The following is a 21,389-nucleotide window of genomic DNA, read 5'->3' as shown; positions in this document are numbered from 1 at the left end:
GAAAAAATTAACATGAACAATAAAATGGATTTATATGTAACACATTGAGTATTATCAGTATTACAAGTCACTTTTCATGACAAGTTCTTGATTAAATGCTGCCAAATCCAAAGAATTGAAATTTCATCAATGCTGGATGAACAGGATATGACTGGATGAAATTTTTTACGAAGTGATTAGTTATCTGGCTTTTCTAATAAATAATAAGCCATTTCTAACAATAATTTTAAAAAATCCATGCCACATTTTGTATGAAAATTGCCCTAATGAAATAAGGAAACTACCAGTTGATATGTCATCTCTTTTGAAACACAATCCCATACTGAAAAAATTTAACAAAGGGTTGAAGCACACCTAATAAATCAAAGTGTACTTCAGTCTGACATCTAGGCAATATACTGACTTAGGGAAACATTTGAGTAAGAATAAGAAATGTTCCAACAAAGTTTTCAACAGGAGGTCTCGGATTTTGGCTTAAATTTACAATCATATTCATCTTCAACGAACTCTTTCTCTCTGCTTAACTACTTGGACACATTTTCCGTAACCGAGTAACATTCTGGATGATATTTTGTCTCATGAGCAATTAGACTGTTCTTAAAAAGAAACATTTCTCCACATGATGAACATGGAAAGGCTTTTTCATCCGATTCCTCACAGTTAAAATCAAAATGAAAACCATATGGTTCAAAACTAAAATCTTTAACATCAGACAAATGGGATGCAAAACTATCTATTTCATTTGTTTCAGCTGACTCCACAAGTGAGATATTATTGGTTGTTTCAATCGGCAGCTGGCTGTTAGCATTCTCCGGTGCTGCAGTGACGGCACAGACTGTTGCCATTTCTTCGTCAGTAGAAGTAGCTGACCCAGTGAAGGTCTCCCTGACAGAAACTTCTCCAGAACTCCTACAAAAAAAGGTCTCTGTCAATAGTGGTTTCTTTCTTACTACAATATATAAGTTCAACAATTTATCAGAACAAACATTACTTACAGGGAGACTGGTTTTGGAAGTATTTTGCGCAATATTTTAGCCTGCAGTGACGGCTGATTTAACATATCTGTAATGATATAAAAAAAACAGTGTACATCAAACACAGAATTACCTTTAAATCCCACTTTATGAAGTTTTTACAGACAGGGTACTATATGGATTAAACAAAAAATTTTAATTCCACATGTGTTTCATACTGTAGATTCCCACATGAAGGAAACCTTGTTAGATGAGTCAACCTACTTGCACCTTATGATATATTCTGATAATGGAAACTCAATGATTAAAACAACAAACAACTTAATAAAATGTTTACAAGCAACTCCTTCACCTGCAGATGTACAATGGGTGGCATACTATAACTTCCTGATCTCTTTATGATCTTACAGATCTCTCTCTCTCTCTCTCTCTCTCTCTCTCTCTCTCTCTCTCTCTCTCACACACACACACACACACACACACACACACACACACACACAGAGCTACACAGCCCTGGCACTCCAGTCCAACTGTCTGAGAACTGTTTGACATCTTCTCTTCACTTGGTTGTAGGAGTTAATGATGCGAGACACAACTGGCATCCAAATTCATTAAGACACAGAAGAAGAAATTATGCATGTGTAGAGCAACTCTCAGAACTGGATGAAAATGGTACCCGCATTGTCCCCTGCAGGGAGACAAATATGGGACCTTCCGTACGTGTGTGGCAAGGGCAATGGCTGTGCTGCCAAGCATTGCTGTAGCTTGTAGCTAAAACCTGAATTAAATTTCTGTAAAGTGCTGCATCACACTTGCAATTGGAGACTCTTGTTTCTCTCATTTTGATTTAGTGGTGACCAGTGGTGGATTCCTGAGAAACAACCAAAGATGATGACTTCTCTTTAGGTAACTTTTATTCTGTGTACCAACTGGAACAACTGTTGAGCGCTTTTTCTTCAACAGGCTTTGTACCATTAGTTTACAGAAGGATACAAAAAATAGTACTGCAATGCTGTCACTGATTATGTCAAATTTTAAAGTGAGAGGCCTGTTCAAAAAATTCTGGAACATTCATAATTTCAAGCCAATGGTGTGTTGGAGCGAAATGCTGTTGGCATCCCTGCACATGTCTGTGTTTGATGTGTAACTACTGGAAGTTAATTGTGTATGTCTGTTAGTTATTGTTCAGTGCTGTATTGAGTAGCATGTTTTTTACAGAAACACATCAAATGATACAGCAAGCCTACAGTGATGAGTGCTTAAGCCATAATCAGTGTTACAAATGGTCCACAGGTTTTAAAAATCGGCAGACAGAAGTTAAAGATGACCCTTGTTCAGGATTCCCTTTGACGTCCACCGATGAGCCTCGTGTCAGAAACATCAACAAAATTGTGCGTGCCAATCGAAGAATGACTGTCAAAGAGATTGCAGAAGAATGTAAAATTTCAGTTCGAACACGTCAAGAAATCCTTACACAACATCTTGGAATGCATTGTGTTGCTGCCAAATCTGTAACATCAGTTGTGGAGGAGAGTATTTAGAGAAGACCGTACACAAAGGTAAGCGCAGAAAAGTTATGTGGACAAAGTTTCAGAATTTTTTGAACACATCTCATATGTTATGTTATGTCAGCTTGGACATTAGTAACAGTTACATAATCTTCTAGAAATTATCATTATTGAATTCTACTACTCAACTTTGTATCAGTTTTTATGGAACTTCTCTGACTGGCATAAGATATTTTGTATTCCAAAAGATTTCTTTTAATATATTGCAAGTTATGATACATACAGTGTTGGACATACACTATGGGATCAAAAGTATCCGGACACCCCCAAAAACATACGTTTTTCATATTAGGTGCATTGTGCTGCCACCTACTGCCAGGTACTCCATATCAGCGACCTCAGTAGTCGTTAGACATCGTGAGAGAGCAGAATGGGGCACCACCGCGGAACTCACTGACTGTGAACGTGGTCAGCTGATTGGGTGTCACTTGTATCATACGTCTGTGTGCAAGATTTCCATACACCTACGCATCCCTAGGTCCACTGTTTCTGATGTGATAGTATAGGGGAAATGGGAAGGGACACACACAGCACAAAACTGTCAAGGCCGACCTTGTCTGTTGAGTGACAGAGACCGCCAACATTGGAAGATGGTCACAATGTGTAACGGGCACACATCTATCCCAACGATCAAACAGGAATTCCAAACTGCATCAGGATCCACTGCAAGTACTACGACAGTTAGGCGGGTGGTGAAAAAACTTGGATTTCGTAGTCGGGCAGCTGTTCATAAGCCACACAACACGCTGGTAAATGCCAAATGATGCCTTACTCGGTGTAAGGGGCATAAACATTGGACGACTGAACAGTGGAAAAATGTTGTGTGGAGTGACGAATCACGGTACACAATGTGGCGATTCAATGGCAGGGTGTGGGTATGGTGAATGCTCAGTGAATGTCATCTGCCAGTGTGTGTAATGCCAACAGTAAAATTCGGAGGCGTTGGTGTTATGGTGTGATCCTCTTTTTCATGGAGTAGGCTAGCACCCCTTGTTGTTTTGTGTGGCACTATCACAGCACAGACCTACACTGACATCTTAAGCACCTTCTTGCTTCCCACTGTTGAAGAGCAATTTGGGGATGGCGATTGCATCTTTCAACATGATTGAGCACCTGTTCATAATGCACAAGCTGTGGCAGAGTGGTTACACGACAATAAAATCCATGTAATGAAATGGCATGCACAGAGTCCTGACCCGAATCATATAGAACACCATTGGGAAGTTTTGGAATGCTGACTTCATGCCAGGCCTCACTGACTCCAGGGGCTGCCATTCCCCAAGAAACCTTTCAGCACCTGATTGAATGTATGCCTGCAAGAGTGGAAGCTATCATCAAGGCTATGGGTGGGCCAGCACCATACTGAATTCCAGCATTACTGATGGAGGGATCCACAAACTTGTAAGTCATTTTTAGCCAGTTATCTGGATACTTTTGATCACATAGTGTAGCAAAGCTATTATAACTGGAATATAGAAATTAATATTGAACACTATTTTACATTCCACTAAACATTAAGATGAAATGTAGTTAATAAAGAAATAAATAGTGTATGAAAACAGCATGATGTAGCAAGCTGAATGAATCCTATGTTCTGTATATGTAAGATAATTAAGAAGATCTAAAAGTATGTAAAATATCTAAAAGGTTTCCATTTGAATAGTGAAAAGTTAAATTCACAGATGGCAGCTTGGATTTACACTCCATATAACAGACTTGCTGTCAAGCAAATTCCTGATTTTCAGGTAACTTGTCTCATCCTTGTGTAAAAGATATTACTTCCACCAGTAACTAGCATTTGTACTTAGGGTTTTTATCGCCAGTGTCATGACGGCCAAAATTCTTCTGAGTGCTGTACTGCATCATGTACAAAATATTTTTAATTAAAAACTATAAAACTGACTTTTTGACCATATTACAGAGGCCTTGCTCAGGCAAGACTGGATAAATGGCAGCTTATCTTGAAGCTTCAAGCTGATTTGGCTGTTAGCATAAGAAGAGTTTGTAGTTTTGCAAGCTGCAGTTTGCAGTAATGATGTTGGAGCTAGACAGGAAGACTGGATTACATTCAAGACTTCCAAATCATTAATAAGATCCACAAGATATTGTAAGTCTGATAGCTTCAGTCTAGCTTTCTCCAGCAGCTTCAAGGCTTTGGAGATCACGGATAAAAGCATTGATTCATTACAAGAAGTTCAGAATCAGTCTGATAGTACAGGGCATAAAGTGCAAGGTAAGTAAGGGAAGAAAAAGTTTAAGATGACCGAGGTCTTATTGCTGGGTAGTAATACAGGGAGGGGAGTGCCATAAATGGCACATAAAATTTTGGGAAGTAATTACTAAGTAATTGATATTATTAAGCCAAGTGAAGGGCCCAGCAATGTCACCTGTGGTTTAGGACCTTTGAAGAAGGATCTTGGAAGAAGAGATAACATAATAATAGTAGGACATGCAGGTAACAATTTAGACTGTAGCCTTAATTATACAAATGAGGATGATATCAAGGCCAATGGTGAGAGTGTTGTTCATGCTAGTGGGAAGATTATGTTAGTCTTTGAGAGTTTGATAACATCTGGATAAAGCATTCTGAGGAATGCACGAATTCAGAGCTTGAAAAATTGCTCAGGGCAGCGAGAGACCTTCGCATATCAGTGTGACTGATGCATCACCCCTCACTAGATCACATTGTATAAGTCACTGTGCGCACCTGAATGCTTCTGGTAAGAAGCTATTTGCACGAATGACTGCCTAATGCATCCAGTGTGACCAACACAGTGCCCCTCTTATCCTACTGCTTTTGAATGTGTCCCATACAATTTTTTCAGAATTATTCTTCTTACAAAGAACTGTAGAATACATATAGTGACAGAAAGAAAAAAAAAAAAGAAGAAAAAAAAACATCAACTTACTAAGTGTTAATTTTCTGTCATGTAGTACTGCTCAAGGGCATCTACAGTCAATAATGTCCAGTTTTGGATTATTTTTAACAGTAAAATTCCGTACAAGGCTTGAAGGACATGGTGCAACTGTCACTGACAATTTGTTTTTTCGGATCCAACACCTAGTAGAGGTGTAGCAGTCAGACCAGTAATCAATGGTTTATTGGACCATGGTGGACAAATGTTAACACTAAAATATGCAGTCCAGTTAGGTACGGATCACAAAAGAAGAATATAGTATTGCAGAATCATAAACAGTGAAATGAATACCATGTTTAGATAGAGTTTACAGAAAGAATACTATGAAGAAATTTATAGAGCAACAGTGTGGGCAGAAAATTTAACTTTTTCTTAAATATATTCCAACAGCATTTTGAGTCTTTGTTTTCCTCAAGAACAAACAAGGCTAAAATAAAACAGAATCAAGCATAAATCCTTAGATTAAAGTATGTTGTGCTAGGAAGAAAGATATCTATCTAATTCAGCAGATAAACTGTAGTCAGGAGTTCAAACTCCAGTACCTTGTGTATCATAAAACCTTACAATTTCTTTAAGTCCATGCCCTAGGCTCAAATAATAAAAAACAACATTACTTATTCACAGTGGAAGGAAATACTGCACTCACAATAAACAACTAAATGCAGGGCATTAGATGAACCTGTTAAGACAATGCATTTAACAGACATTAATTTAAGAAATATAATATATATGCAGATTAGAAAATTAATCACATAATTAAAAGATACTAATTCTGCTGGCCATGATGGTGTTTATAGAAAAATATTAAAATGTGCTGTCGACTTGGTATGATATTAATATTCCTTGTAATCAATCAGTGACCATGGGCACATTTTCCATCTGCAATACTAGATACACGCAAACCATCCCTAAAATTACAGACCTGTTGTTGTTGTTGTCATTGTGGTCTTTAGTCCAGAGACTCGTTTGATGCCGCTCTCCATGCTATTCTATCCTGTGCAAGCTTCTGCATCTCCCAGTACCTACTGCAACTTACATCCTTCTGAATCTGCTTTGTGTATTCATCTCTTTTGCGATTTTTACCCTCCACACTGCCCTCCAATACTAAATTGGTGATCCCTTGATGCCTCAGAACATGTTCTACCAACCGATACCTTCTTCTAGTCAAGTTGTGCCGCAAATTTCTCTTCTTTGCAATTCTATTCAATACCTCCTCATTAGCTATGTGATCTACCCATGTAATCTTCAGCATTCTTCTGTAGCACCACATTTCGAAAGCTTCTATTCTTTTCTTGTCCAAACTATTTACCGTCCATGTTTCACTTCCATATATGGCTACACTCTATACAAATACTTTCAGAAACGACTTCCTGACACTTAAATCTATACTTGATGTTAACAAATTTCTCTTCTTCAGAAACGTTTTCCTTGCCATGGCCAATCTACATTTGACCATCATGTTATTTTGCTCACCAAATCGCTAAACTCATCTACTACTTTAAGCATCTCATTTCCTAATCGTAATTCCCTCAGCATCACCCGTCTTATTTCGAATACATTCCATTATCCTCATTTTGCTTTTGTTGATTTTCATCTTATATCCTCCTTTCAAGACACTATCCATTCCATCACACTGCTCTTCCAGGTCCTTTGCGGTCTCTGACAGAATTACAATGTCATCGGCAAACCTCAAAGTTTTTATTTATTCTCCATGGATTTTAATTCCTACTCCAAATTTTTCTTTTGTTTCCTTTACTGTTTGCTCAATATAAAAATTGAATAACATCGGGGATAGGCTACAACCCTGTCTCACTCCCTTCCCAACCACTGCTTCCCTTTCATGCCCCTCGACTCTTATAACTGCCATCTGCTTTCTGTACAAATTGTAAATAGCCTTTCGCTCCCTGTATTTCACCCCTGCCACCTTCAGAATTTGAAGGAGAGTATTCCAGTCAACACAGTCAAAAGCTTTCTCCAAGTCTGCAAATGCTAGAAACATAGGTTTGCCTTTCCTTAGTCTAGCTTCTAAGCTAAGTCGTAGGGTCAGCATTGCCTCACGTGTTCCAACATTTCTACAGAATCCAAATTGATCTTCCCCGAGGTCGGCTTCTACCAGTTTTTCCATTCGTCTGTAAAGAATTCACGTTAGTATTTTGAAGCCGTGATTTATTAAACTGATAGTTTGGTAATTTTCACATCTGTCAACACCTCCTTTCTTTGGGAATGGAATTATTATATTTTTCTTGAAGTCTGAGAGTATTTTGCCTGTCTCATACATGTTGCTCACCAGATGGTAGAGTTTTGTCAGGGCTGGTCAGTAGTTCTAATGGAATGTTGTCTACTCCCGGGGCCTTGTTTACACTTAGGTCTTTCAGTGCTCTGTCAAACTCTTCACACAGTATCATATTTCCCATTTTGTCTTCATCTACATACTCTTCCATTTCCATAATATTTTCCTCAAGTACAGTGCCCTTGTATATACGCTCTATATACTCCTTCCACCTTTCTGCTTTCTCTTCCTTGCTTAGAACTGGGTGTCCATCTGAACTCTTGATATTCACACAAGTGGTTCTCTTTTCTCCAAAGGTCCCTCCAATTTTCCTGTAGGCAGTATATGTCTTACCCCTAGTGAGATATGCCTCTACATCTAGCCATCCCTGCTTAGCCATTTTGCACTTCCTGCCGATCTCATTTTTGAGACGTTTGTATTCCTTTTTGCCTGCTTCACTTACTACATATTTATATTTTCTTCTTTCATCAATTAGATTCAATATATCTAAATGATTAATGGAAAATCTCATATAAAGATGTGAAACAAATACTAACAAAGAGAGAGAGGGGCTGGCCAGTACAGAGCCGAGTGGAGGGTCTGAATCAGAGGCTGAGACGGCTCTGCGACCGTGTGGGCTGCAGATTCCTCGACTTGCACCATAGGATGGTGGGGCTTCGGGTTCCGCTGGATAGGTCAGGAGTCCACTACACGCAACAAGTGGCTACACGGGTAGCAGGGGTTGTGTGGCGTGGGCTGGGCGGTTTTTTAGGTTAGATGGCCTCGGGCAAGTACAGAAAGGGCAACAGCCTCAACGGGTGCGGGGCAAAGTCAGGACATGCGGGGACCAAGCAGTAATCGGTATTGTAATTGTAAACTGTCGAAGCTGCGTTGGTAAAGTACCGGAACTTCAAGCGCTGATAGAAAGCACCGAAGCTGAAATCGTTATAGGTACAGAGAGCTGGCTGAAGCCAGAGATAAATTCTGCCGAAATTTTTACAAAGGTACAGACGGTGTTTAGAAAGGATAGATTGCATGCAACCGGTGGTGGAGTGTTCGTCGCTGTTAGTAGTAGTTTATCCTGTAGTGAAGTAGAAGTGGATAGTTCCTGTGAATTATTATGGGTGGAGGTTACACTCAACAACCGAGCTAGGTTAATAATTGGCTCCTTTTACCGACCTCCCGACTCAGCAGCATTAGTGGCAGAACGACTGAGAGAAAATTTGGAATACATTTCACAAATTTTCTCAGCATGTTATAGTCTTAGGTGGAGATTTCAATTTACCAGATATAGACTGGGACACTCAGATGTTTAGGACGGGTGGTAGGGACAGAGCGTCGAGTGACATTATACTGAGTGCACTATCCGAAAATTACCTCGAGCAATTAAACAGAGAACCAACTCGTGGAGATAACATCTTGGACCTACTGATAACAAACAGACCCGAACTTTTCGACTCTGTATGTGCAGAACAGGGAATCAGTGATCAAAAGGCCGTTGCAGCATCCCTGAATATGGAAGTTAATAGGAATATAAAAAAAGGGAGGAAGGTTTATCTGTTTAGCAAGAGTAATAGAAGGCAGATTTCAGACTACCTAACAGATCAAAACGAAAATTTCTGTTCCGACACTGACAATGTTGAGTGTTTATGGAAAAAGTTCAAGGCAATCGTAAAATGCGTTTTAGACAGATACGTGCTGAGTAAAACTGTGAGGGACGGGAAAAACCCACCGTGGTACAACAACAAAGTTAGGAAACTACTGCGAAAGCAAAGAGAGCTTCACTCCAAGTTTAAATACAGCCAAAACCTCTCAGACAAACAGAAGCTAAATGATGTCAAAGTTAGCGTAAGGAGGGCTATGCGTGAAGCGTTCAGTGAATTCGAAAGTAAAATTCTATGTACCAACTTGACAGAAAATCCTAGGAAGTTCTGGTCTTACGTTACATCAGTAAGTGGCTCGAAACAGCATATCCAGACACTCCGGGATGATGAAGGCATTGAAACAGAGGATGACACGCGTAAAGCTGAAATACTAAACACCTTTTTCCAAAGCTGTTTCACAGAGGAAGACCGCACTGCAGTTCCTTCTCTAAATCCTCGCACAAATGAAAAAATGGCTGACATCGAAATAAGTGTCCAAGGAATAGAAAAGCAACTGGAATCACTCAACAGAGGAAAGTCCACTGGACCTGACGGGATACCAATTCGATTCTACACAGAGTACGCGAAAGAACTTGCCCCCCATCTAACAGCCGTGTACCGCAATTCTCTAGAGGAACGGAAGGTTCCAAATGATTGGAAAAGAGCACAGGTAGTCCCAGTCTTCAAGAAGGGTCGTTGAGCAGATGCGCAAAACTATAGACCTATATCTCTGACGTCGATCTGTTGTAGAATTTTGGAACATGTTTTTTGCTCGAGTATCATGTCGTTTTTGGAAACCCAGAATCTACTATGTAGGAATCAACATGGATTCCGGAAACAGCGATCGTGTGAGACCCAACTCGCTTTATTTGTTCATGAGACCCAGAAAATATTAGATACAGGCTCCCAGGTAGATGCTATTTTTCTTGACTTCCGGAAGGCGTTCGATACAGTTCCGCACTGTCGCCTGATGAACAAAGTAAGAGCCTACGGAATATCAGACCAGGTGTGGGGCTGGATTGAAGAGTTTTTAGCAAACAGAACACAGCATGTTGTTATCAATGGAGAGACGTCTACAGACGTTAAAGTAACCTCTGGTGTGCCACAGGGGAGTGTTATGGGACCATTGCTTTTCACAATATATATAAATGACCTAGTAGATAGTGTCTGAAGTTCCATGTGGCTTTTCGCGGATGATGCTGTAGTATACAGAGAAGTTGCAGCATTAGAAAATTGTAGCGAAATGCAGGAAGATCTGCAGCAGATAGGCACTTGGTGCAGGGAGTGGCAACTGACCCTTAACATAGACAAATGTAATGTATTGCAAATACATAGAAAGAAGGATCCTTTATTGTATGATTATATGATAGCGGAACAAACACTGGTAGAAGTTACTTCTGTAAAATATCTGGGAGTATGCGTGCGGAACGATTTGAAGTGGAATGATCATATAAAATTAATTGTTGGTGAGGCGGGTACCAGGTTGAGATTCATTGGGAGAGTCCTTAGAAAATGTAGTCCATCAACAAAGGAGGTTGCTTACAAAACACTCGTTCGACCTATACTTGAGTATTGCTCATCAGTGTGGGATCCGTACCAGATCGGGTTGACGGAGGAGATAGAGACGATCCAAAGAAGAGCGGCGCGTTTCGTCACAGGGTTATTTGGTAACCGTGATAGCGTTACGGAGATGTTTAACAAACTCAACTGGCAGACTCTGCAAGAGAGGCGCTCTGCATCGCGGTGTAGCTTGCTCGCCAGGTTTCGAGAGGGTGCGTTTCTGGATGAGGTATCGAATATATTGCTTCCCCCTACTTATACCTCCCGAGGAGATCACGAATGTAAAATTAGAGAGATTAGAGCGCGCACGGAGGCTTTCAGACAGTCTTTCTTCCTGCGAACCATACGCGGGCAGGAAAGGGAGGTAATGACAGTGGCACGTAAAGTGCCCTCCGCCACACACCGTTGGGTGGCTTGCGGAGTATAAATGTAGATGTAGATGTAGATGTAGATGTACTTACCTCAGCTCAGTACAGCCGATAGATACACAAAACAGAACAGAAAATTTACATTCCTAGCTTTTGGAACTTTATTCCTTCATCAGGGAGGAGAGAGGGGAAAGAAAGGGAAGAAGGTAAGGTCGATTCAGTTTCTCACAACCCAGGTTATGAAGTAACACGGAAAGGAAAACAGGGAGGGTAGCAAGGATGGAGGCATGGTTGTCAGAGGGAATCCAAAGATATTCTACTGTAAGTACTGTGCCAGCTTCAAACCAAAGAGGACGCATACGGAAGTAAAGAGATATATAGTATAAAGATAAACACAACTATGTAGGATGAAAAGATGCGTGAATGGCTAAAGAGGAAAGGGAAAGAGGAGAAGACTGAAGAGCAAATGGGAGTGAGGATGTTTAACGTAGGTTCAGTCCAGGGGGATGGCGGGATGAAAGGATGTGTTGGAGTGCAAGTTCCCATCTTCGCAGTTCAGAGGGACTGGTGTTGGGTGGGAGAAGCCAAATGGCACACACGGTGTAGCAGGTTCCTAGGTCCCTAGAATTATGCTGGATGGCATGCTCTGCTACTGGGTATTGGACATTTCCTAGGTCGACAGTTCGTCTGTGCCCGTTCATGCGCTCAGCCAGTTTAGTTGTCATCATACCGATGTAAAAGGCTGTGCAGTGCAGGCATGTCAGCTGATAAATGACATGTGTTGTTTCACATGTGGCCCTGCCTTGAATTGTGTATGTTTTACCAGTAGTGGGGCTGGAGTAGGTGGTTGTGGGGGGATGCATGGGGCAGGTTTTGCAGCGGCGTCGGTTACAGGGGTAGGAACCGCTGGGTTGAGAAGGTAGTCTGGGAATATTGTAGGGTTTGACAAGGATGTTACGGAGGTTAGGGGGGCGACGAAAGGCAACTCTGGGTGGTGTGGGGAGAATTTTGTCAAGGGATGCTCTCATTTCAGGGGTTGACTTGAGAAAGTCATATCCCTGGCGGAGTAATTTTTGATGTATTCGAGGCCAGGCTAATATTGGGTGACAAGGGGGATGGGATGCTTCTGTGTGGTCTGGGGGTAGGAACATTGTTGTTGGACGGGGAGGAATGTATTGCTCGGGAGATCTGTTTGTGGACAAGGTCTGCAGGATAGTTGTGGGAGAGGAAAGCACTGGTAAGGTTATTGGTGTAATTGTTGAGGGATTCGTCAATGGAGCAGACACGTTTGCCACGAATATCTAGGCTATGAGGAAGGGAGCATTTGATGTGGAATGGATGGCAGCTGTCAAAGTGAAGGTACTGTTGTTTGTTTCTGGGTTTGATGTGGACAGAGGTGTGGATGTGAGCTTCAAGAAGATGAAGGTCAACATCCATGAAGGTGGCTTGGGTTTTGGAGAAGGACCAGGTGAAATTCAGATTCGAAAAGGAGTTGAGGTTATGGAGGAAATTAAGGAGTGTTTCTTCACCACGAGTCCAGACCACAAAGATGTCATCTATAAACCTATACCAGGCCATAGTTCATCCTGCGTAAAAGGAAATCTGCTTTGAATGTAACACTTTTCAAATCATTTGCAATATTTTCCCACGACCTGTTAGAAATAGGTTCGTTTCAGCAGTTGCAAGAAAGCGCCAGATAACAAGCGTCACCATGCTTGGGCAGCTTCGATGACGCAGGAAGCCCATATGTTCGTACCTGTAAAACATTAGATCTTACATTATGTCATAAAAGAAACAAGAAATCAGAGGATACTTCAAGAGCATCGGAATTTTGTGAACCATACTAAAATGCATAATTCGGCTTAAAATGCACATTCGTATGTAAATTTTCTTGGAGTACCAGTACTGTATTATCTCGTGTTTGGTTCTTTACTATGGCATAATGCCATATGTGCACTTTAAATGCAGCGAACAGTTGAAACTAGCCAATAGTGTGAAATTAAACACTTCGTTTCAAATAAATTAACTGCCTGAGCAGAAAAGATTAATAAAAGCCAAATCTCTTTAACAAACCGGCAAAATAACTTCATTGTTCTGTAAGGGGATTAATACTTCATTGTCAGGAAATAAAATCTGAAACTAATAACATATTTTAGCCTTCTGTAATTATGCAAACGTAACTTAATTTATTTGATAACTCCCGGCCACAAAAATCCGTTTTGTTATCATTGAATGCGAGAGCAATAAATGAAGAGGAAACAGCAAAATCACTGAACGTAAACACAGGTCACGTGGAGACGACCCACCTCCCCACAAAAACTCAGACTGCTCTGTGCATCAGCCCCAGATTTACTATATTTCCGAACCGGGGCAATATTACGTAGTGGCGCCCAGCCACACTTCTGTACCTAGAAGCGCAAGAACCCGCCAGCAACTGCTCAAACGAATCTAATTTAAACAGTTGTCATGTCACGCTCATCGGAGGCAATTTGTTGTTATAAAGCTTTGCATAGTCTTCCTAAAGCCTCTGACACACTCTGCGGTTGGCAGACGCTTGTATGAGCACTGTTTTCTTGCTGTATATGGTGCATTTCCTTTGTGACTTAAGTTTTATTTATTTATTTACTTATATTCTCTCTTGCTCATGTTTTGTTGCTGCAGTATTATTCTGCAGTAGCGGGATACAGTAATATCCTTTGTTAGAGTATTGGTTCTTACCAGTCAAAAACACAGAAATTTAACTGAAAACTAAAAACAATAAAAAAATCACAGAATTCTAAACAATTCCCGGGTTTTTCCCGGTTATCTCCTGGATGAAAAAATTCCCGGGTTTTTCCCAGATCTCCCTGTTGTCCTGGGTCATATACACTCTGCTTGTGACTATGATCCTAAAGTATCGTTTTCCGCTGGAGGGAATCTTTAGCAAGGATCTTGGTTGGTTTCGAGAAATGGTTCGTTGGGGGGTTTCTACCTTTGGTTTTTGTTGTAGACAGATTTCTCATGATAAATGGTGGGACTCTGAATTCAGAGGCAGACACGATTTCTGCGAGGCACTTGGTCAAAAGACTGATGTGAGTTGATCAATACCTCATGCTAAAATCCATGTGAGTGTGTGTAGTGCGATGGAAAAAACTAATGCGAGAAAGTGCCTTAGCGCTGAGTGAGTGGCACTGGAAGTGCTTACAAAATCACACATAAGTGAAAGTGCATTTAAAAATTTTACTTGTAAAAAGAAAAAAAAAAAAAAAAAAGAAAGAATATTGCAGGCATTTATTTAATATGCCGTTTCGTTCATAATTTGTGTTAGTTTATTTCGAAATTATTGCTGCTTCCACACCACTACAAAAATCTTGTTAACACTATTGGCCTGGCGTTTAATCATGTAATTCTGTTCTTTGAAATTTGTTTTATATGTACTGGTATGAACTGAAGGGTGCTACTTCTGAACATTCTGGCAATTCAGAATATTAATAAGTGGAGGTGTGTGAGGTAACAGGGAGTTGTGGCGCCCTGAAAATATTCTAAGTTCAGAATTGGTGGCCACCGCTCGGGCTGCTTGGCAAGGTGCAGCACGTTAGCAAGCGCATGATGCTGCACAATGTCCAGACCACGTGGTCCATCGAGCACATGGCTGGGAATTCCTTGGTGATGCTGTGTGCCGGGAATGCCAAAGATGGCGGACTTTGTGGAACCTTAATGGCAGACATTTCACAGTTCGTATAGAAATTAACAGTAGCCAGATGAATCACGATACCTAAAAAAGTAACATGTACATTACTATTATTTGCACGACTATTCTGATGGTGTAATCAGATTTTCAATATCTTTATTAATGTATAGTTTAGTATCTGACGGTAAATTATACAAGTAACACCCAGCAACGAATTTCCAAAATATAAATACTTCATACGATTTTGTCGATCGCCGTGTCTGTAGAAAGCTATAAGTGTAAACTTAAATTGGTATGAATCACAGGCATGTGACTTTAATAGCACATGAGTTATTCGAGGTCAAAGTGGCCAATTACTAACGATCGCATCAGGCCATAAGTACTCCACAATTATACGAAGAAACGGTAGCAGCATGCTTATAAATATATTTATTCATCTATGTCTTTGTTTATATTTGATATATACTATTCATGAAGAAATTAGTTAAATATTTACTGTGTTTTAGAAAGCACAGAAACATTAGGCTTATGGCCTACCTTTTGTTATATTCCTTTGATATATGTTTGTTTAATTTGTTTATGTATCTAATAATGTGTGTTAGAACGTGTTTATGGTCCAGCCGTAGGAATATTTATTTAATTTCAAAGTTATTTAAATGTAACTCCAGTATTTTGTACGTATTTAAATATTTTTGTGAGTGTACGTTGAATTGAAGACACCGTGCGAGTGCTCTAGCCAATCACAGCGCTCGTGAATGGGGAGACTGGATGGAAGTAAGTTAGGGAGAGGATACATGGGGGCAGTTCTGGGCAGTACAACACAGGACACGGGAAGTGCCGGGATGGTACGATGCGAGGGATGCACAGTCAGCGGAAAGACTTAGACAGTGGAGCAGTTTGTGAGCGGTCGTGGGGGATAGAAATATTTCAGACTGCTGACTTGTGCTCTTGTGTGATTTCCGTGGCTTCCGCAGTGAAGACATAGTGTGCGTTTAGAAGTGAATGTCTCGTGAGCTATGTCGTCGTTCATAACTAATTACGTGCTGTAGGAATCTATTGTTTCCCTGTTATTCAACTTTTATTTTATTTAATTGCTGGACAATCGACACCAATAAGTGTTTTGCAGAAATATACCACACTCTCAAAAATATTTCTACTATCGTACTCATCATTTAAAGTCGTTAAGATAGTACCTGCAGATTTTATTTAATTGCAATCTTTCATTTATAAATTTATATGTGACATTCATAATTCGCAATTGCCGAGTGATAGAAACCTTCGACCATTCAATTCATGTGTGTATTCTTATTGTACACTGTAGACTCAGAAGTATTTGGCCTGTAGTGCGGCAACTACGTATCCCAGCCCCTAGACAACAAAACCAGCCAAAACTTTAATACTGCAACTCTGAGTCGGAGGGGGCGTAGTCGTTTTGAAAGCCCGCAACCTCATCATCTGGTTTAACTTTCTTGTCTGCCCTACTTCACTGGAACAGAGGGACATCACTGGCTCCACAAAAGTACACCTATCTATTCCACTATCAGCAACATAAAAAAATCTATGTATTGAAGTTTCTCCCACTTTTGCAAAACTTTCAGGGTGGTGATGTGATCACACATACTCTATGTAGAATGGGTCTACATTCTCAGATCAGTTATTCCCCTCGTCCCATATCACCTCCTGCACAGTATCCACCAAATAATGGGCACTTCCTAATCACACACTTTAAGGTGGCCCATTTCTTAGGGCCACCAGGGAATGTTTACTCTCCGTGTCAACCTTAGATTTGTAACAATATTGTGTGCAGTAGTGATTGTGAAGGTAGTGTTGATTTGTGTGCAGTGTTGTGTGTAGTGGTTATTATTATCATTGAGAAAAATGAGTGAAGAGGCTGTACCTTATCTTTCTAGAGGCTCACCGTCGACTCGTGTCACTCCCGTATGTTATTAAACTGTGTGGTGAAACAAGTCGATTCTGCAAAACGACATTTTCCACGTCTAACCACTCAGACCAAAGAAACACGTTTGTGGAAACCAGAAATGTCGATTAGGTACTTATTAAGTGTGGTACAATCCAACGTGTGTGCTTTGGTTTGACATACATGCAAACTGGGTATACAAGACAACAGCCCACAGGGTTGACTAGATGCAATGGCGAATGAGCACTTGCACCTGCTACAGAAGGCTGCTTATGCTTTGGCTTCACAGCTCAGTAGTAACTCGAAAGCCACAGAGCAAAGAGCGAAGGCAATAATGTTAAAGCAAGAAAAACTGAAGGTTATATCAGAACTTTATTTCCTTAATGTCATGTCAGTACATGAACTCATATTGTGATCTATTTTGAACTACAAATTACGTGATCTGTCCACAATTGTAAATGAAGTTGTACATTAGTAACATTGTGTTTATAATATAGAAGAGTAATCGCAACAGTGACTACATCATTTTAGTAGCTTGAATAGCTCGGAGCTCTCTTTCAGCCACCCACCCCTGTGAAATGTGAGGTGGTCCACTGTCAAGTAGATACATCATGGTGTAGTGACACTGCGGCACTGCCTATCAGCTGAGCAGAAGATACCCAACTTTCACTTCCAGTGTCCTCCATAAAAAGATCATCTTACAATGTGTGATCAGTATGTGTGTCTGTTTATTTTGCCCCGACGTGTTAATACAACTGCATTATAGCTCAATGAAACAATAATAACAAATTTTAATCTAGATATTACCTTAGTTCTACCATACAATCTTAAGAGAACTGTTTGTCTGCACATGAATAGTATCACAGCCCTCCTTATTGTTTGGGCTGTGCAAAGGGGCACAAACATTAAGCAACTTTGATGACACTGTAAATCCATCATCTAGTTATGCACAAAGCAAACTAGATGGCTTGTGTTTTCCTGCATGCCTTATAATTTATATAAAATCTAACATCATCTTACATGATGTTGAATATACAGAAATAAGTCACAGTTACTGACAGACTGTTGGAATCTCAATTTTCTTTACTTCTGATGTCGATGTAATGTGTGGGCACTGAAGGATCCATCTCAATGAGTTTCCACAAAATATTTTGCCACATTATCACCTCTGAAATAAGTATGATTGTTATTCCATTGGTACAATACTGTTATTAAAATCTTATCAAGTGTACTTCCTCCTCCCATGACCCATGGACCTTGCCATTGGTGGGGAGGCTTGCATACCTCAGCAATACAGATGGCCATACCGTAGGTGCAACCACAACAGAGGGGTATCTGTTGAGAGGCCAGACAAACATGTGGTTCCTGAAGAGGGGCAGCAGCTTTTTCAGTAGTTGCGGGGGCAACAGTCTAGATGATTGACTGATCTGGTCTTGTAACACTAACCAAAACTGCCTTGCTGTGCTTGTACTGTGAATGGCTGAAAGCAAGGGGAAACTACAGCCGTAATTTTTCCCGAGGGCATGCACTTTTATTGTATGGTTAAATGATGATGGCATCCTCTTGGGTAAAATATTCCGGAGGTAAAATAGTCCCCCATTCGGATCTCCGGGCAGGGACTACACAGGAGGATGTTGTTATCTGGAGAAAGAAAACTGGCATTCTACGGATCGGAGCGTGGAATGTCATATCCGTTAATCGAGCAGGTAGGTTAGAAAATTTAAAAAGGTAAACAAATAGGTTAAAGTTAGATATAGTGGGAATAACTGAAGTTCGGTGGCAGGAGGAACAAGACTTCTGGTCAGGTAAATACAGGGTTATAAATACGAAATCAAATAGGGGTAATGCAAGAGTAGGTTTAATAATGAATAGGAAAACAGGAACGCGAGTAGGCTACTACAAACAGCATAGTTAACGCATTATTGTGGCCAAGATAGATATGAAGGCCACGCCTACCACAGTAGTATAAGTTTATATGCCAACTAGCTCCGCAGATGACGATGAGATTGAAGAAATGTATGATGAAATAAAAGAAATTATTCAGATAGTGAAGGGAGATGAAAATTTAATAGTCATGGGTGATTGGAACTCAATAGTAGGAATGGGAAGAGAAGGAAATGTAGTAGGTGAATATGGAATGGCAGTAAGGAATGAAAGAGGAAGCCGCCTGGTACAATTTTGCACAGAGCATAACTTAATCATAGCTAACACTTGGTTCAAGAAGCATAAAAGAAGGTTGTATACATGGAAGAAGCCTGGAGATACTGGAAGGTCTCAGATAGATTATATAATGGTAAGATAGAGATTCAGGAACCACGTTTTAAATTGTAAGATATTTCCAGGGGCAGATGTGGACTCTGACCACACTCTATTGGTTATGAACTGTAGGTTAAAACTGAAGAAACTGCAAAAAGGTGGGAATTTAAGGAGATGGGACCTGGATACACTGACATAACCAGATGTTGTAGAGAGTTTCAGGGAGACCATTAGGGAATGATTGACAGGAATGGAGGAAAGAAATACAGTAGAAGAAGAATGGGTAGCTTTGAGGGATGAAATACTGAAAGCAGCAGAGGATCAAGTAGGTAAAAAGATGAGGGCTAGTAGAAGTCCTTGGGTAACAGAAGAAATATTGAATTTAATTGATGAAAGGAGAAAATAGAGAAATGCAGTAAATGAAGTAGGAAAAAAGGAATACAAACATCTCAAAAATGAGATCGACAGGAAGTGCAAAATGGCTAAGCAGGGATGGCTATAGTGCAAATTTAAGGCTGTAGAGGCGCATATCACTAGGGGTAAGACAGATACTGCCTACAGGAGAATTAAAGAGACCTTTGGAGAAAAGAGAACCACCTGCATGAATATCAAGAGCTCAGATGGAAACCCAGTTCTAAGCAAAGAAGGGAAAGCAGAAAGGTGGAAGGAGTATATGGAGGGTCTATACAAGGGTGATGTTCTTACGGACAATATTATAGAAATGGGAGATATGATACTCTGTGAAGAGTTTGACAGAGCACTGAAAGACCTAAGTCGAAACAAGGCCCAGGGAGTAGACAACATTCCATTAGAACTACTGACAGCCTAGGGAGAGCCAGGCCTAACAAAACTCTACCAGACTTCAAGAAGAATATAATAATTCCAATCCCAATGAAATCAGGTGTTGACAAATGTGAAAATTACCAAACTATCAGTTTAATAAGCCACGGCTGCAAAATACTACTGTATTTACTCGACTCTAAGCCGCACTCGAATCTAAGCCGCACCTGAAAAATGAGACTCGAAATCAAGGAAAAATAAATTTCCCGAATCTAAGCCGCACCTGAAATTTGAGACTCGAAATTCAAGAGGAGAGAAAAGTTTTAGGCCGCACCTCCAAATCGAAACAAAGTTGGTCCATTTTAATATGAGACACAATTTAGGTCGAATGAATGACGATACAACTACAGTAGTTTGGTTCAAGTCGTAAGCTTAGCAGTTAAGCTTTACAAGGTAGCCATTGCTATGCGGTAGGCGCTCCGTCCGTATTGATACGGGTACCCTTCCTTTTTCACGTGCTTCGTCTGGTTTGAATTGATTGCTTATTTTTCTTTGATCTGATAAGTGCCATTTTCTTTGTTATAGGTGTTAACGTCACTCTAAGCTGAAAATGCATTACTGTACTGTGTCGTGCATTGTTTGTCGTATTCTGATAGTGCGTGTTCACGGCCTGTCGCCGCTCGCGGCATGGCTTGCTTTTCTGTGCACTACCGCGGCTTAAAAGAGAGAGAGGAATTGTCTCATTAGCGAAACAATGGCAAGAGACTGCTATTTATTGTTACTTACACTGCTGCTTTCTTTGATAATGATCAACAAGAACTAAATAATAGACTGTGTATGATAGAAGATGTTCTGAAAGAGAGTTTAGCGAAAATGTTTCGTCGTTTGAAAATCTTTACAGACGCCGCTTTAGTACATTACATTACATTCTGCACAGAAATTAGTCATCTTAGATTTAAAAATCTAGTCAATTGCCGTGCTTCATTTCTGAATGTATCACTATTAGCCATAAGAATAATACGAATATAAACAAAACATGATATGTACATTCTTCCGCGTTTGCTGTTGTCTCACTCTAGTTTCGTAGTTTATTAGGCAGATAGGATTTAAATAAGATAGCAGCAAACACGAAAGAATACATCGCAAAATGTTTATATTCGTATTACTCTTATGGCGAAGAGAATACTGCATGTGATTCACAATTCATAAAAGTTCCTATTAGCAACCATCTCTTCTCACAGGTAGAAAAAAATTCAGAACATAGAGTTAGCCATATTGACAAAAACCCCGAACAGTCGTGCCAGTCGGATTTTCGTAGTACATTGAAATGCTGCTACATTCGAAGATGAACAATACGGAATTTGTATTTACTTCGTTGTTTCGTTGGATAATGTATGAAAATGCAGTGGTCGAAACTCGGGGCGGAGAAAAAAGCTCGTCTTCCACCCTTTTTTTTTTTTTACTT

At 40.2% G+C, this 21,389-nt stretch overlaps 1 protein-coding gene across 5 annotated transcripts in view; it reads right to left on the bottom strand.

The window, feature by feature from the left end:
* Window positions 1–464: 464 nt before the first annotated feature.
* The window catches only part of LOC126188113 (uncharacterized), a 77,419-nt gene continuing 56,494 nt past the window's right edge, over window positions 465–21,389 (bottom strand). For all 5 annotated transcript variants that reach the window (XM_049929581.1, XM_049929584.1, XM_049929583.1 and 2 more), the window contains 2 exons: window positions 996–1,062; window positions 465–909 (listed from right to left, as the gene is read on the bottom strand). In XM_049929581.1, coding sequence (XP_049785538.1) covers window positions 525–909; window positions 996–1,062 — 452 coding nt within the window. In that variant the 3' untranslated portion in view covers window positions 465–524. The remainder of the gene's footprint in view (window positions 910–995; window positions 1,063–21,389) is intronic.

The sequence above is a fragment of the Schistocerca cancellata genome, chromosome 5 (assembly GCF_023864275.1).
Source record: "Schistocerca cancellata isolate TAMUIC-IGC-003103 chromosome 5, iqSchCanc2.1, whole genome shotgun sequence".
In the NCBI taxonomy this organism is placed as follows: Eukaryota; Metazoa; Arthropoda; class Insecta; order Orthoptera; family Acrididae; genus Schistocerca; species Schistocerca cancellata.
The sequence above is the reverse complement of the archived record's forward strand: the minus strand, read 5'-3'. Positions and strand labels throughout refer to the sequence as shown.